The sequence below is a fragment of the Salvelinus fontinalis genome, chromosome 32 (genome assembly GCF_029448725.1).
Source record: "Salvelinus fontinalis isolate EN_2023a chromosome 32, ASM2944872v1, whole genome shotgun sequence".
Classification (NCBI taxonomy): domain Eukaryota; kingdom Metazoa; phylum Chordata; class Actinopteri; order Salmoniformes; family Salmonidae; genus Salvelinus; species Salvelinus fontinalis.
Genome location: NC_074696.1, coordinates 22,378,722 through 22,396,238, shown reverse-complemented (window position 1 = coordinate 22,396,238; position 17,517 = coordinate 22,378,722). Strand labels below are relative to the sequence as shown.

The 17,517-nt window shown below is 43.0% G+C and overlaps 1 protein-coding gene across 5 annotated transcripts in view; it reads right to left on the bottom strand.

Annotated features, from left to right (window-relative positions):
• The window catches only part of LOC129830927 (triple functional domain protein), a 109,963-nt gene extending 97,523 nt beyond the window's left edge, over positions 1-12,440 (bottom strand). For 2 of the 5 annotated variants that reach the window (XM_055893770.1, XM_055893771.1), the window contains exons 1-2: positions 12,031-12,438; positions 1,698-1,748 (exon numbers count right to left, since the gene is read on the bottom strand). In XM_055893770.1, the coding sequence (XP_055749745.1) occupies positions 1,698-1,748; positions 12,031-12,100 (121 nt within the window). In that variant the 5' untranslated portion in view covers positions 12,101-12,438. Of the gene's footprint in view, positions 1-1,697; positions 1,749-12,030 lie in introns of all 5 variants that reach the window. The other 3 variants (XM_055893773.1, XM_055893774.1, XM_055893776.1) reach the window with 2 other exon arrangements.
• Between the last annotated feature and the right edge of the window lie 5,077 nt (positions 12,441-17,517).

Sequence of the window (17,517 nt, the reverse complement as noted above, 5' to 3'; positions counted from 1 at the left end):
AATGATTTAACAAAAACAGAAAATCCAATAACTATTGGGAGAAAACCCAATTTTTGCCATATTCCCTGCAAAAAGTGTAGCTTCCTGCCACAACTGCAGGGACAGCTAGTAGAACGACCAGCCAGAGCAGAAACATTTCTACCTGCCTTTCTCACTATTTCATTATTGTCTTAATTTATTTCTTACCGTATTGTCCTGTTAAATGTTATTACTCATTGAGTCTTATCATTTTTACTATTATCCATCTGCGTTATCATTGATTTGACATGTGTCTTTATGTTTGCTATGGCAATGTGTGCCAACACTTTCCAAGCCAATAAAGTCTTTCGAATTGAGAGAGTCTGGAATGTGAATCTCTGTGTGTGAGATAGATGCAGGTGTCACTACGTCCTGACGGAGAGGATTGTCACGAGAGAGAGTCTCTCTCTCCCCCTCTCCCTCTCCCCATTATGGCTTTCAGTTTTTCAGGGCTTAAGCATTCTCAATCTCTCCCTCCCTCCACCGTTTTCTCTACTAGTTCATCAACCAGATTGTTGTTAGTAATTATTTACTAGACACAATGCACTCTCACACTCTCGCTCTCTTTTTCTGTCTTTCTCTCTCTCAGTCTTGTTGCCAGCTACTCTACCCCCCATTAGCCTAGTTTGGTAACTTTGATTGACATCCGATTCTCCCAACTCCCAGCCCCACGGAGATTTGATTGGTCGGTGAAACAGAGGGAGTGATCCTATTGGCTCGGGAGACTGAGGGGGCGATCTTATTGGCTGATGGCCAGTCTGATCAGCCACAGCTGCAGCACTTTAACAATGCCCTCACTGTGGGTACAGCTGACACACACACAAAAAAATATATAAAAAATACAAATAATAATTGCCCATCTGTGCTAGTGACCAGCATTGATAATAGATTTCAAAACTTTCCACCGGTCCGTCCTAGGCTCTCTTTTCCCTGCTTACTTCTCACTCCCTCTCTTTATCCCCTATTCCTTCTCTCTCCCTCTGACCATCTCGTTTTCCCCAGAATGTCAGTTGCCAGTTGAATCTCGCCATCTCTCCCCGTCTCATTCTCTCCATTCGACTAGACTTCTAATAACAGGGTAGAGTAAGAGACTGAGACACAGGCCAGGGTTACCCCAATGACCTGGAGGGATGAGAAGAGAGAGAGAGAGAGAAACAGCCCACCCTAGCCCCTCATACTGAACATATGTCTGTCAGGGACCAAAGGCACAACCAGGGTTACGTAACACTATCTCTCCATCCCCCTCTCCTCCCTCCCTCCCTCCCCCTATCCCAGTGTGACCAGCGAGAGAGAGAGAGCAGGCCACCAGATTGACTGGTTTCAAGCTTTAGATCTTAGAAGACATCACATATTTTAACCCCTTTATAGGGCAGACCAGTGACATCACTGCTGAATGACTCAGAACAATAGCCTCGACCTATAACCCCGCCTAAAGACAAGGAAGTAAAACAAATACGTTTTAGACAAGAATGGAGAGATGAGGGGGAGGGGGACACTTCAGCAGATACACTCCCAGTCAAAACACTCCCAGTCAAAACACACACACTAAACACATGCTGCTATGACAGACATCAATGGTAGATCCCAGACAAAACAGTGAAACAAAACGAGAGAAAGGGGAAGGGAGGGTAGAAGATCACAGGAACACACAGAATGCTGGTGTATGCGTGTCATCCTACCTGGTAGCTGACTGGACAAGTCTCCTTTGGGCTCTTTTGGGAGGGAACCATCTGGAAGAGGGAGAGAAAAAGTGAAGAGACAAAGAGAGAGATTATTATTAGGTAGTCAGTTCTGTGTGTCTCTACCAAGCTAATCAACTCCAGGCCTGGACAGATCTATCAGGGACTGGTTCAGACCTGAGACACCAGCGGTGTATTCATTAGGAACCAAACTGAAGAAAATGGGACGAACCTACCTGTATTTGTCCAATATAAACTAATTTGAATTGTAAACAGTTTTCTGCTGCAAAACGTTTTTCAACAGTTTGAACTAATGAATAGACCCCAAGTGAGTGCATACCTGGCCTGGCATGAATCAATCCATTACTACCAGTAAGAAGCCCTCCTGTCCTATGGAAGACAGCTAACATGCTAATGCACTAGCTAACCAATACACCACTATACACATGCTGTAAACATCAACAAACCTTTTGTCTGACAAGTCACTAGCACATTATTCCCTGTGTGTGTGTATCTGAACTAGAGGTCGACCGATTATGATTTTTCAACGCCGATACCGATTATTGGAGGACCAAAACAGCCGATACCGATTATTGGAGGACCAAAACAGCCGATACCGATTATTGGAGGACCAAAACAGCCGATACCGATTATTGGAGGACCAAAACAGCCGATACCGATTATTGGAGGACCAAAACAGCCGATACCGATTAATCAGACAATTTTTTGTTGTTGTTGTAATAATGACAATTACAACAATACTGAATGAACACTTCTTTTAACTGAATATAATACATCAATAAAATCAATTTAGCCTCAAGTAAATAATGAAACATGTTCAATTTGGTTTAAATAATGCAAAAACAAAGTGTTGGAGAAGAAAGTAAAAGTGCAATATGTGCTATGTAAGAAAGCTAACGTTTCAGTTCCTTGCTCAGAACATGAGAACATATGAAAGCTGGTGGTTCCTTTTAACATGAGTCTTCAATATTCCCAGGTAAGAAGTTTTAGGTTGTAGTTATTATAGGAATTATTATTATAGGACTATTTCTCTCTATACCATTTGTATTTCATTAACCTTTGACTATTGGATGTTCTTATAGGCACTTCAGTATTGCCAGTGTAACAGTATAGCTTCAGTCCCTCTCCTCGCTCCTCCCTGGGCTCGAACCAGCAACACAACGACAACAGCCACCATCGAAGCAGCGTTACACATGCAGAGCAAGGGGAACAACTACTAGAAGGCTCCGAGCGAGTGACGTTTGAAATGCTATTAGCGCGCGCTAACTAGCTAGCCAGTTCACTTCGGTTACACCAGCCTCATCTCGGGAGTTGATAGGCTTGAAGTCATAAACAGCGCAATGCTTGACGCACAACGAAGAGCTGCTGGCAAAACACACGAAAGTGCTGTTTGAATGAATGTTTACGCGCCTGCTTATGCCTAACACCGCTCAGTCAGATACTTAGATATTTGTATGCCCAGTCAGATTATATACAACGCAGGACACGCTAGATAATATCTAGTAATATCATCAACCATGTAGTTAACTAGTGGTTATGATTGATTGTTTTTTTATAAGATAAGTTTAATGCTAGCTAGCAACTTACCTTGGCTTACTGCATTCGCGTAACAGGCAGTCTCCTTGTGCAACGAGAGAGAGGCAGGTCGTTATTGCGTTGGACTAGTTAACTGTAAGGTTGCAAGATTGAATCCCCCGAGCTGACAAGGTGAAAATCTGTTGTTCTGCCCCTGAACAAGGCAGTTAACCCACCGTTCCTAGGCTGTCATTGAAAATAAGAATGTGTTCTTAACTGACTTGCCTAGTTAAATAAAGGTATAAAAAAATACAGATTTACGATTGTTATAAAACTTGAAATCGGCCCTAATTAAATCAGACATTCCGAATAATCGGTCGACCTCTAATCTTAACACATGCCCTGTGGATGCTGTGTCCTTACTGCTGGGTGTTGGGATACATGAGGGTGGTAGTGAATCGCAGTGTTTTACACACACACACACACGTCACAGTCAACAGCAATAGAGGAAGGTGTGAAAACAGAGGGATGGATGGAGGAGGGGGATAAAGGTTAGAGTGTTCTCCACTCATGGAATTTCTCCCTACGACAGGAAGACAGGTTCAGACCGTGGACACCAGTGGTGTATCCATTCGGAACCAAACGGGACAGACATTATATTGAAAAGACCAAACATGAACACAGCACATACTTGCAGTACCAGCAGCAGTAGTTCTACGGTCACAGTTATCTAACTGTATAGCATCACAGTTCTAATAGTATGAGGCAAGCAAAATCTACAAAACATGTTGAGATAGAGCACATGTACGCTCGCTCACACACACACACACACACACACACACACACACACACACACACACACACACACACACACACACACACACACACACACACACACACACACACACACACACACACACACACACACACACACACCAGTATGGAGGTTAGGCTCAGATCCCAAAGAGAGAAACCAAGAGGTTTGTCAGGATCAGAAGTGGGCTAATCTAATGAGATCCACCCCCCTCTGTCACACACACACACCAAGTGAACAGCGCAGGGCCAACCTCCTGCTACGTCATCCATTTACTGACAGCCAAACACAGAAATAGGCAGAGGAAATGACAAAGTAGAACTAAGAGCAAAGTCAGAAGAGTAGCCCAATCCCCTGTAAAACCTTCTAGAACTCTTTCTCTGACCTTCTAAACAGTGGGTATGATTCAGGATGGTGTCACCATCCATCTGATACACACAGCTTCTCTCCGATAATCACACTCTCTCATTCGCTTTACTGTGGCTATAGACAGCACATTATGGATGGACAAACACACACACATTTTATAGGCCTCCGTTTCCCCTTTGACTTCTCTGCAAGGCTCCTCATCACTGCGACTCACTTGCATACACCAGTCACACCCTAAACCCCTCTCATTTCAGCATACCACCGTTATCAATCACCCAAGCAATAGAGAGGGAGAAAGAACAGAGAGAAAGAGAGTGCGCAAGACAGCATTTTACAGCCCACCAGCGACCCAGAGACAGGGAGAGAGAAATGGTCCATGAGGACTTGTCCTACTTTACCTCTCTCTTGTTCTGGTGTCACTTTCAAACAGGAGCAGCAACAGAGATAGTGCTGTCTCCATGCAACCAACCAATCAATCTCTGGAGTCATTCCCTGCTCAATTATTCACATTTTAACCAACCTTTATTAGCAGTCTGACAAATACAATGTTTGGTGAAGCAAGAGAAAACTCAAGGTAAAACTTAGTTTATGGAACAGTACATTAGCTGTTATCAGATAGTTGTTGTTTTTTAATTAGTGGGATGAAATTAATTTAATCCAGCATAAATAGAAATCAGAATACAGAGGGTCACAGGATTAAGAGATGACGCCTGAGTTCAGACAGTGCAGTGTCCAGCACACACCGTGTGTGTGTGTGTGTGTGTGTGTGGAGAGGTTAGGGGTAAAACGATCTGACACTGAGACATCATGTGTTAGCTCAGGGGAGTTCACTCCACAGTCACTGCTCCTCTTCACTCACACACACACTTCTGTTATGCTCTTATTCTGCCTGGTAAGGTTGTGGTGACCTATATTCAGTCCCCTAGTCTTCAGGTAGCCTACACAGACAGAAGAGAGAAATAGAGAGGGTAAGAGAGGGATGGTAAAGAGATACGACTGGAGAAGAGAGGGAGGGTAAAGAGACATGACTGGAGAGAGAGGGCACTAGTGTGTGTACCCCTGTGTTGTGCTTTCATGTCCTGACTAACAGCATTAGAGTGATTTACGTGTGTGTGTGTGTGCTCTAACCGCGTTAAGTACATTTAAGTGAGAGTCAATTCATTAGATTAGACACTGACCTGTCTTCTAATCCAACCATTCCCTGGGATTACAGCCTTTAGTTGCCCCACGGTTATATTTAACACACGCACACGTAAATCAAATGAATGCTGGCTTCCATGCACAAACACACACAGAAGAGGGATGTATGATATTGGTTGTCAGCTCTACCCTCTGAGGCAGAGAGAGAGAAAATCAAAGTAATAAAGATGTTTCCTGTTTTTATCACAGCGCTGATATCAAAGAGGACACACATGCACTTCCACAGAACAAGGACTGTGTGTGTGTGTGGCGCTCGTCTTTTCCCCTGGTATCGCTGATGTCTGTCCCATACCTGCACTGCACGTTACCGCGTGACCCTCTGCAGCTATACGGACCATAGAAATAGAATGAATAGAACCGGCGTCCCAATTCAAGTCAATGATGGCATAATGGGTGGACTGGCAGGTTTATCCATAGCGAGTGTACCCATAGGAGCAAAGCAGGAAGTGTACCCATTAATCGGTGCTGTGAGTTTTTTCCATCAACTCAACTGACATTACAAACAATACATTCCATTGCATCAGCCACATCAGTTAACATCATTTTAATGAAGATGCTACTTTACCATGGAAATGATAGCATCACAATACCAGGCAGCCATTGTGAGTGTACCCATAAGTTCACAATACAAATTGCCAGGATTAGAGGTTCCAAGCCCGTTCTATTCATTCTATTTTTGTGTGTTACGGACCTCGCTTACAGACATTAACACCCACAATTGTGTCACCATAAGGTGTGAGAGTGTACAGTCCTATATGTGTACTGGGAGTGTACAGTCCTGTATGTGTACTGGGAGTGTACAGTCCTGATTAAGCAGAGACAATATGATCTACAGAAGCAGGTCTGGATCCTCTCAGGATATTAACATGCAGGCAGGAGTCATTGTATTTCAAGTCCTCTGTTCATCAATCTATCAATCAAGCAACCAATAAATTCCATTAGATTTTTGTGTAGCATCATTCATATTGTACCACCAACTGAATGTTGCTCTGCCTGGAGTACCCCTGAAGTACCCCCTCATGTGCATTGTACAAGTAGGCCTATGGTCTCATTGGTCGTCTCAAGTACCCCCTGTGGATAGGCCAAGTACCCCGAGGGGTCCTAGTACCCCTTGTTGGGAACCACTGTGCTAAACTAGCATCGCACACACATACTGGTATCACACACACCTTCTTTCTCTCACCCCTCCATGTGTTCAAAAGGAGGTCCTCCCACTTTCACTCTTTCTTTCACTCTCTCGTTCTCGTTCACTAACTTCTCTGGCGTGATTGTTAATTGGTGTGGGCTTGGGGAGAATGTGGGCTCTAGCTCAGTCTCTCACGCTGGAAAGAGCGAGATGGGAGAGACAGAAAGCAAGAGAAAAGGGAAAGAAAGACAGAAAAGAGGGAGAGAAAGAGAGAGAAAGGCAGAGAGAGAGTAAGAGAAAGGATAGTTAAGTTATAATCATGTCATGACCATATAACGTGTTATGGGCTAAATACGGTAATTGGTGAATTATACAACTGTTGTTAATCATATTATAGTCGCCCTGCCATGTTATAATCAAGTTATAGGTATAGCCATAGATAGGCCTAGTTATGTAGTTATGAGACATCTCATAGTCCTGGCAGCTTTGCTCATATAGCTCAGTGTTTAAAGGTAAGTGAGTGTGCTGATCTCATTTATTCACAGATCAACAATAACTATTTTCCTTCACACATTCTTGTACAACGATCACGAACAAAAGTCTGGAACGGTTGAGTTTCTTTACACAGAAGTCTGGATCCTCACAATGTCTGTAACAAGGAAAAGGAAGCGAGGGGCGATAAAAGAGACAGAATGAGAGAGAGTAAAAGTAAGGGAGGGGGGATTCAGACAGAAATGAGCGACAGAACAAGAGTAAGACAACAAGAGAGACAGAATGAGAGAGTAAAAGTAAGGGAGGGGGGATTCAGACAGAAATGAGCGACAGAACAAGAGTAAGACAACAAGAGAGACAGAATGAGAGAGTAAAAGTAAGGGAGGGGGGATTCAGACAGAAATGAGCGACAGAACAAGAGTAAGACAACAAGAGAGACAGAATGAGAGTAAAAGTAAGGGAGGGGGGATTCAGACAGAAATGAGCGACAGAACAAGAGTAAGACAACAAGAGAGACAGAATGAGAGAGTAAAAGTAAGGGAGGGGGGATTCAGACAGAAATTAGCGAGACAAACCTAGGAGACAAATATGGCTAGGCAGGTAGGTGCTAAACCTGTACGTGTTCTAACATCACTAGGTGTTATACAGGGGAAAGTGATGGAGTATAAACCCTCAAACTAACAACTATAGTCTAGCCTATAGTATACAGCAAAGTTGATCTTGGAGGGAGAAAGCTTGAGTCTCTGCCTATTATTATTATTATTATTATTATTATTATTATTAACTCAGATAGTACACAATTCCTTGTTCCACGTCGCTAGAGATATTGGTCCCGCAGTGTTGATGCTAGTATCACTGCGTATTACAGAAGAGAGATCGTTCAAAATTGACCTCAAAATTGGACGTCGATCCCATAGACATTAAAACCAGTAGATAGTGATAGTGCGGATATCATCCACGTATTCTTATGGAAAAACTTCAGATGGTACATGAAGCAGGAAGTATTTGAAGCGCTTCATATGGCTGGATGCTGCTGAATGGCACCTGTGGATCATGGTGAAAGTGGCCGTAACTCGCAACCGATCATGTTCGATGTCGTCGTTTTAATCCTGCCTGAGAGACACGTGCAAAGAGCGTGCATGAGGGTGCGAGCCTCCTCGTAGCCTGCCGGCCCATGATTGGTCTGTGTCAGCACGTGGTCCTGTGTGACGACAAATGTAGTTGTAAGAATGGATCACTATTTATTTCTATATCTCGATTTGTAGCGAACTTTAAAATAATTCACCATGGGGATCGAACAGGATCCTAAGAAACTCATTTTAGAGTCCAAAATGGACGTCAACATTTTTTGGGGAGACCGTTTCTGGCGATCGGAATTTACATAGGCTTTCTAGGGCAGACCAGAGCTTTTGGCACCGCTAGGTTGCGACGCAGTAGCCGACCAGCAGAGCTTGTGACTTCACGCTCCAGACCAGACACTGGGGACCTGGTCTATCTATCCATGTCCTTAGGACGTTGGGAATAGCCTTCAAAACTGGCCACTGGGGGGCAATAGTGAGTTCCATTACCATCAAGTAGCCTTGGGTTTTGCAATGGCGTGGACTGGGGTGGACTGAGGTGGACTGGGGTGCCTGATGGGGTGGACTGGGGTGGACTGGGGTGGACTGGGGTGGACTGAGGTGGACTGAGGTGGACTGGGGTGCCAGATGGGGTGGACTGGGGTGCCAGATGGGGTGGACTGGGGTGCCAGATGGGGTGGACTGAGGTGGACTGGGGTGCCAGATGGGGTGGACTGAGGTGGACTGGGGTGCCAGATGGTGTGGACTGGGGTGGACTGGGGTGCCAGATGGGGTGGACTGGGGTGCCAGATGGGGTGGACTGGGGTGCCAGATGGGGTGGACTGGGGTGCCAGATGGGGTGGACTGGGGTGCCAGATGGGGTGGACTGGGGTGCCAGATGGGGTGGACTGGGGTGCCAGATGGGCGTAATCCCATGACTCTAGATTAGCATATTTTTTATTTTATGATAATCCCAAAACCTTATTCAGAATGCGTGTCTAAACTTAACCCTTAACTTCAATTTGATGTTTGGAGAAAGGGAACGATAGAGCAGCAGAAGCAACAAAAACATTCTGAAATTGAAATGTGATGTTTGGAGAATGCCTAATTCTGCAGTGAGACAGAGCTTTTTGATTACAGAGATGATTGCAGAGAGGACTGTAGAGTGAGATGGCTTGAGTCTACTCCAGCTCCAATGTGCATGCATGCACACTCACACACAAACACCAACAGACCTAGAGACGCACACACACAAACAAACACAGACGCACGACTCAACCTGAGCTCAGCTGTCAATCAGAGCTTTGTTGCCTGCAGTGATAACAGGGCACAGCTCTGCTGGTTACCAAGCACTCTCGCAAGGGTGTCAAAACCCTGCAATGACACCCCATAATAATAACCCAGAACAATCCAGCTACAAAGGATGAAACTAGAGACTGATATAAGGTCGGTTTAGAGTTTTGTCCTCTAAAAGTTGGGGAAAGCTTTAGGGAAGGTAAGCTGATCTTAGATCTGTGCCTACAGGTAACTTCTACTGGAGAGAGCCAAAACACATGTGACAGATGAAAAGCCAAAGGAACATGATCCCAAAATGAACATTTGAACCAATAAGGAAGTTACTACAACTGAGATAAAAATAGGGGGAAGGGTTTGGGTAAATGTTTGGATATTGGTTAAGGGTTAGTCTAGTGGTTAAAATGGTTGTAGACTGGGACTGTCTATTACGAGGGCAATCCAATCTTACCCTATGAGGTCCGGACTACTCCTGGTTTTCTCATGTATAAATAAGTCCCCCATTAGAGGGTAAGAATGATAAAAGCAATGGAACTGGCTTCGAGGTACAGATTTGAATTTTAGTGTTTAAGAGATTTCCCTCAGAGCAGGATGACTGGAGCCATCATCACAGAAGAACTAACTGCAGCCATAATGCACATACAGCACTTCTCATGTGGGTTATTATCTATAGATACAGCCAGAGTGGAGTCAAAGGCTGCGTCTCAACAGTCTACAGTTGCTTCCTCTCATCTTCTCCTTCAATGAGGTTTAGACTGACCAGTGAAGCCGTCTCTCACACACACACACACACACACACACACACACACACACACACACACACACACACACACACACACACACACACACACACACACACACACACACACACACACACACACACACACACACACACACACACACACACACACAGGGTTAATGTCACCCGTGTGGCTCAGTTGGTAGAGCATGGCGCTTGCAACGCCAGGGTTGTGGGTTCATTTCCCACGGGGGGACCAGGATGAATATGTATGAACTTTCCAATTTGTAAGTCGCTCTGGATAAGAGCGTCTGCTAAATGACTTAAATGTAAATGTAATAACCCTCCAATCAACCCAATTGCCACCATTTGATTGATCTAATTAATTGATTTGATAATGGGGGTTTAGCACCTCCCACCAAAAGATTGAACCCTATCCACAAACCTATCCAGCTATAATGATAAGAAGAACTAAGTTACATTTTCAGCATATGACGGTTGTATCAAAATCATACTAGGAATAAAACATTGCTACCTACATCGGATGATAACCTTGAGTCAAAATTAGCTCATTATTCAAGGCACAGAAATCATCGACTGAAGTCTCCAATTAAGAAATGGGATAATGGAATAGAAATGGAAGAATGTCAGACCTGGAGCCTACATATCCACGTACGAGTTAACGAGATAGTAATGTTATACATCTACTGAATCAGGATAGGCCCAGAAATGATGATTGCACATCGCTCAGCCAGCTAGCTAGCATGACTAACGTTAGCCGAGACAATTGCTATCATCATCTTTTGCGTTCACACATTGTGCAGTCACTAACGTTACTAATTTAGAAAATAGTCTTATCTGAACTGATTTATGCATCGTAAAGTAAATCACAATCAAGTGCATGCATCATATGCCTTAGAGCCATAGGGGAACCTTACAGCTAGCCATCTAGCTAGCTGCCCTTACCACAGTCCAGAGTGCAAGAATGCATGCCACGCCACGGTATTGTTTACATAGCTAGCACGCTCGGATTGTGTCCTATTTTAACAGCACGGAAACGATTAGTACGTTACATGTTTTACTTAACAATCAACTCTAGCGTTGAGCTGTTTCCATGAAATCTATCTAACATTAGCTAGCAATCCGATAGTGAGCTGTTTGATGTTCCAGTCCATTGGCTATCTAATTAGCTGGCTAGCTAGCTTGATCGCTCGCGCACCTGTCGTTGTGATTTAGCTATTTTTATAAAGGTAAATTGTAGTAAATATCTTAGCTATGCATTTAATGTGTTTTCTTTGCATACGTCAAACGTAAGCACGATGGTTAGTTAGCTAATGTCGGCGTGCAGTCGGTTATAAAGCTAATCAAACGTGAGTTGGCATGTGTCTGTCGACTGTGGGGAGTGGGGCTGCTACCGGAGTCGCGAGGTATCCTACCTGGATGACATGGTTAGTTACATTGTAATGAGTGCGTAACAAATGCACGACATCTCTCACACCATTAATTCTGCATAACAGCCACTGTTGCTGTGATCCATTGTTGCTTTTACAAATGAGCAGCAACACCTGGGAGAATGTTTAGTTGAAATCCTCCCCCCACCCCACCGATCCCGAAAATACAGTGCTCAATCGGGAACAATGTCCCTCCATATCGACTTGAAAGGGCGTCTCTTTTGCTCTCCCAGGCGTGTTCGTTTTCGGGCTTACCAGATTTAAAGAACGCCGCTATATCGGCCGCGTCCTTTGACGTCTCCTCTGCTCCTTCCCCAGAGCTCATGATGGTGGCCCAACTAAATTCCCAATGCGGTGGAGTAATTCCTGCCAACGTTATCAAGATAAAAATCTGTTCGCTTTCGGAAAGCGTCGGCCAAGACACAGGGACTGGCAGGATCGTGGCAGGATCCTAGATGCTACTGCCATCAGCAAACCTCCATCTTGGGTAATAGCTACAAATGCACAGCTGGGCGGCCGCCGAGTTCCTCCTCCGAGTCGAAAGGAGAGTCGTTGTGGAGTGGAGGAGGGGGGCAGAGGGGCACGGGATTCGGGAAGGGATGGGTCTATGTTCGGTGAATCTCCGAGAGCCTTCGGAAACGTGCAGACAGAGGACGGGCGATCGGGTTGACCCGCGACAACTGCAGTGTCTGTGAATCATTAATGAGTATGACAGCGATTTGTGCCTTTTTAAATCAGTGTGCACTGTGCAGATTGGCCTACAAGGTAAACATGAATATTGCATATACACAGTGTTTTCGATATCATGTTAGGACACGAATTAATGCATGTGTTGGTTGTTGATCTGATTCTCTCAAATACAAATGTCAGGTTGCAGAATAAACTAATCCGGATTTGGTCAATAGTCATTTGATAGGCCTACTGAAGACCCTATACAGACAACTACAAGAATATCATAAGTCTACTTTAACTAGCCTACTCTCTGCAGGATTCGTTTAGGGTGAGATTCTATCTCCAGGCCATCAGACTGTTAAACAGTAACCACTAGCCGGCCCCGCCCAGTACCTTAGTCACTGTTACGTACCGGTAACCACCTGGTACTCAACCCTTCACCTTAGAGACTGCTGCCCTATGAACATGGTCTTTGAACACTAGTTACTTTAATAATGTTTACATACTGTTTTACCCACTTCATACTGCATTATAGTCATGGCTCATCCTATGCCTTCAGAAAGTATGCACACCCCTTGACATTTTCCACATTTTGTTGTGTTACAGTATGAATTTAAAATGTATTAAATTTAGTTTTTTTGTCACTGGCCTACACACAATACCCCATAATGTCAAAGTGGAATTATGTTTATATATATTTTTTTACAAATTAATTATAAATGAATCAATAAGTATTCAATCGAATTGTTAAGTTCAGGTGTATAATTTTGCTTATACATAATAAGTTGCCTGGACTCACTCTGTGTGTAATAATAGTGTTTAACATGATTTTTGAATGACTACTTCATCTCTGTACCCCACACATACAATTATCTGTAAGGTCCCTCAGTCGAGCAGTGAATTTAAAACACCGACCAGGGAGGTTTTCCAATGCTCCTTAAAGAAGGGCACCTACTTGTAGATGGGGGGGGGGGGGGGGGGGAAGAAGCAGACATTGAATATCCCTTTGAGCATGGTGAAGTTATTAATTACACTTTGGATTTCACCATGGTGAGATCACCATTTCGCTAATGGTAATTTTGAAACAGTTACAGAGTTGAATGGCTGTGATAGGAGATAACTGAGGATGGATCAACAGCATTGTAGTTAACCTAAGTGACAGAGTGAAAAGAAGGAAGCCTGTACAGAATACAAATATTTCAAAACATGTATCCTGTTTGCATTAAGTAAAACTGCAAAAAAAATGTGGCAAAGGAATTCACTTTATTTCCTGAGAACAAAGTGTTATGTTTGGGGCAAATCCAACACAACACATCACTACCACTCTTCATGTTTTCATGCATGGTGTTGGCTGCATCATGTTATGGGTATGCTTGTCATCGGCAATGTCTGGGGAGTTTTTTTTTTATGATATAGAGAAACTGAATAGAGCTAAGCAAAGGCAAAACCCTAGAGGAAAACCTGGTTCAGTCTGCTTTCCAACAGACACTGGGAGACAAATTCACATTTCAGCAGGGCAATAACCTCAAACACAAGGCCAAATATACACTGGAGTTGCTTACCAAGACAACGTTGAATGTTCCTGAGTGGCCTAGATACAGTTTTCACTTAAATCTATGACAAGACATGAAAATGGCTGTCTTGCAATGATCAACAACTAACTTGACAGAGTAGGAAGAATTAAAAAAATAATCATGTGCAAATATTGTATAATCCGTGTGTGTAAAGCTCTTAGATGTACCCAGAAAGAGCCATAATCGCTGCCAAAGGTGATTTTAACATGTATTGACTTTGAGGCTGAATACTTAATTAATCAAGATATATTAGTGTTTTATTTTCATTAACTAGCACACTATTTGGGAGACAGAGATACTAATGAATATCCACCAACAAACTTCATTCTAGAGTTGGCTGAATATGTTTTCAGTATAACTATTTCAGGTTTGATGATGAATACTACCTCCAAACGAATGGAACATCGATGGGCTCTACATTTGCTCCGAGCTATGCTAACCTCTATATGGGTCTTTTTGAAGAACGTTTTGTTAATAATGAAAACGAGAATCCATTTTTTAATAAAGGCCTGAAGTGGTATCGATATATTGACGACATTTTTTTGTATATGGGAAGGAACTGAAGAACTGTCAGATTTTATGGCACTACTCAATGACCCTAATCTCAAATTCACTATTGAACGTGACACTCAACGTGTTCATTATCTCGATATATGGATTGAGAAATCAAATGGAACCCTGTTTACAACTCTATAGAAAAGAAACGGACAGGAATACTCCATTACAAGGGGACAGCTTCCATCCTGCGCCATTAAAAAGAGGACTTCCAAGAAGCCATTTTTTTAGACTGCTAAAAGCAGCGGAGATGCGCATGAGGTTTCTAAGAAGAGGCTATTCGTCACAATGTGTGGATGAAGCTCATAATTTGACATTGGAAAAAACACGAGATGAACTGCTACAAAAAAGACCCGCTAAAGAACACTCCATAATGTTCACAACCACATATACTTTGAATTCGCGAAAAGTGGGAGGTGTTGTCAAGAAACATTGGCATATTTTATCATCGGACCCAGTTTTGCCGGCTGAATTTAAATATCCACCACGCATTGTGTATAGGAGAGGTCGCAATTTACGCAATAAATTAGTTCATGCCAACTGCCAACCACAAAAGAAAATTAGCCAAGCTCTTTTACGCCCTCTACCAAATGGTAGCTATAAATGCAGAGGATGCGCACAGTGCAACAATATGATGAAGTGTGAATATTTCTGCCACCCACACACAGGAAAACGGTTCCAAATAAATGACATTTATTACGTGTTCCACCACCCATGTTATTTACATTATTAAATGTCCACGTGGGCTCTGTTATGTCGGTAAAACCACCCGCTCTCTCAAACAGAGAATTAGTGGACATAATAGTTCAATCAGGAGAAACGACAGGGATTATCCAGTCGCTGTACATTTCAATGACTTGAAGCATGACATTTCCACCTTTAGATTTTGTGGCATAGAGAAAGTGAAGATATCAGACAGGGGAGGAGATATTAATAATACTGAGTAAAAGAGAAAGTTTTTGGATTTTCACCCTCCAGACATTATTTCCTAAAGGACTTAATGATGAAATGCCTATGTATGTTATGTTGTGAATTTGAACATGAAATTTGCGTCTCTTGTAGATTATTCTGACGTTTTTCGTACGATGTACCCAATGACTAATGGAAACGTGCTATGTCCTCATTGAGATTTTACAGACGTGTTCAATGCGCCTTATTTATACACTTTTGTAATATTTATGAAATGCATATTGTTATATTTGGTAGCATTTATTTGTTTTTCCTTTTCCTCCAACCCCCTTCGATGTGTAGAGCGGATGTGGGTGGGGCCGGGTCTACATAAGGGTGCAACTTTCAAAAAATCACAAAACCTCTGACGAAGGCCGTGTGGCCGATACGTAAGTTTATTAAATATCTGTGATACTATCAAGAGCAGTGTGCAGTTTCCTTTTTCCTTCATCTTGTTCAATTGTTGCCATGCACCTGCAAATAATATTGCTCAGATGTGCGAGTGCCTTTTGAATTTTATTTTCATTAATTTAAAATAAAAGGTAGAATTGTTTTTCCACATTGACATTATAGAGTATTTTGTTTAGATCGTTGACAAAAATCTACAATTAAATCCATTTTAATCCCACATTGTAAAACAACAAAATGTGGGAAAATAAATCCTTTCTGAAGGCACTGTAGCAGCTCTGGTCCTGGAAAGATACAGGGTGTACAGGCTTTGGTTCCCCGCTCAGCACTAACCCAATGTATTGTTCAAATGCCTGGATGAATGAAGGTTTACGTTGAACAATGCTCCCTGCAAGATCAATTTCGGGAAGTGATTCAAGTGTCCCATTTATAGCTAATGCTAAATAAATGTTTGTTGTGTGTTGCATCAAGTTAACTATACAGGCAAAAAAGTATTTAGTCAGCCACCAATTGTGCAAGTTCTCCCACTTAAAAAGATGAGAGGCCTGTAATTTTCATCATAGGTACACTTCAACTATGACAGACAAAGTGAGAAGAAAAAAATCCAGAAAATCACATTGTAGGATTTTTTTATGAATTTATTTGCAAATTATGGTGGAAAATAGGTATTTGGTCAATAACAAAAGTTTCTCAATACTTTGTTATATACCCTTTGTTGGCAATGACAGAGGTCAAACGTTTTCTGTAAGTCTTCACAAGGTTTTCACACACTGTTGCTGGTATTTTGGCCCATTCCTCCATGCAGATCTCCTCTAGAACAGTAATGTTTTGGGGCTGTTGCTGGGCAACACGGACTTTCAACTCCCTCCAAAGATTTTCTATGGGGTTGAGATCTGGAGACTGGCTAGGCCACTCCAGGACCTTGAAATGCTTCTTACGAAGCCACTCCTTTGTTGCCCGGGCGGTGTGTTTGGGATCATTGTCATGCTGAAAGACCCAGCCACGTTTCATCTTCAATGCCCTTGCTGATGGAAGGAGGTTTTCACTCAAAATCTCACGATACATGGCCCCATTAATTCTTTCCTTTACACGGATCAGTCGTCCTGGTCCCTTTGCAGAAAAACAGCCCCAAAGCATGATGTTTCCACCCCCATGCTTCACAGTAGGTATGGTGTTCTTTGGATGCAACTCAGCATTCTTTGTCCTCCAAACACGACGAGTTGAGTTTTTACCAAAAAGTTATATTTTGTTTTCATCTGACCATATGACATTCTCCCAATCTTCTTCTGGATCATCCAAATTCTCTCTAGCAAACTTCAGACGGGCCTGGACATGTACTGGCTTAAGCAGGGGGACACGTCTGGCACTGCAGGATTTGAGTCCCTGGCGGCGTAGTGTGTTACTGATGGTAGGCTTTGTTACTTTGGTCCCAGCTCTCTGCAGGTCATTCACTAGGTCCCCCCGTGTGGTTCTGGGATTTTTGCTCACCGTTCTTGTGATCATTTTGACCCCACGGGGTGAGATCTTGCGTGGAGCCCCAGATCGAGGGAGATTATCAGTGGTCTTGTATGTCTTCCATTTCCTA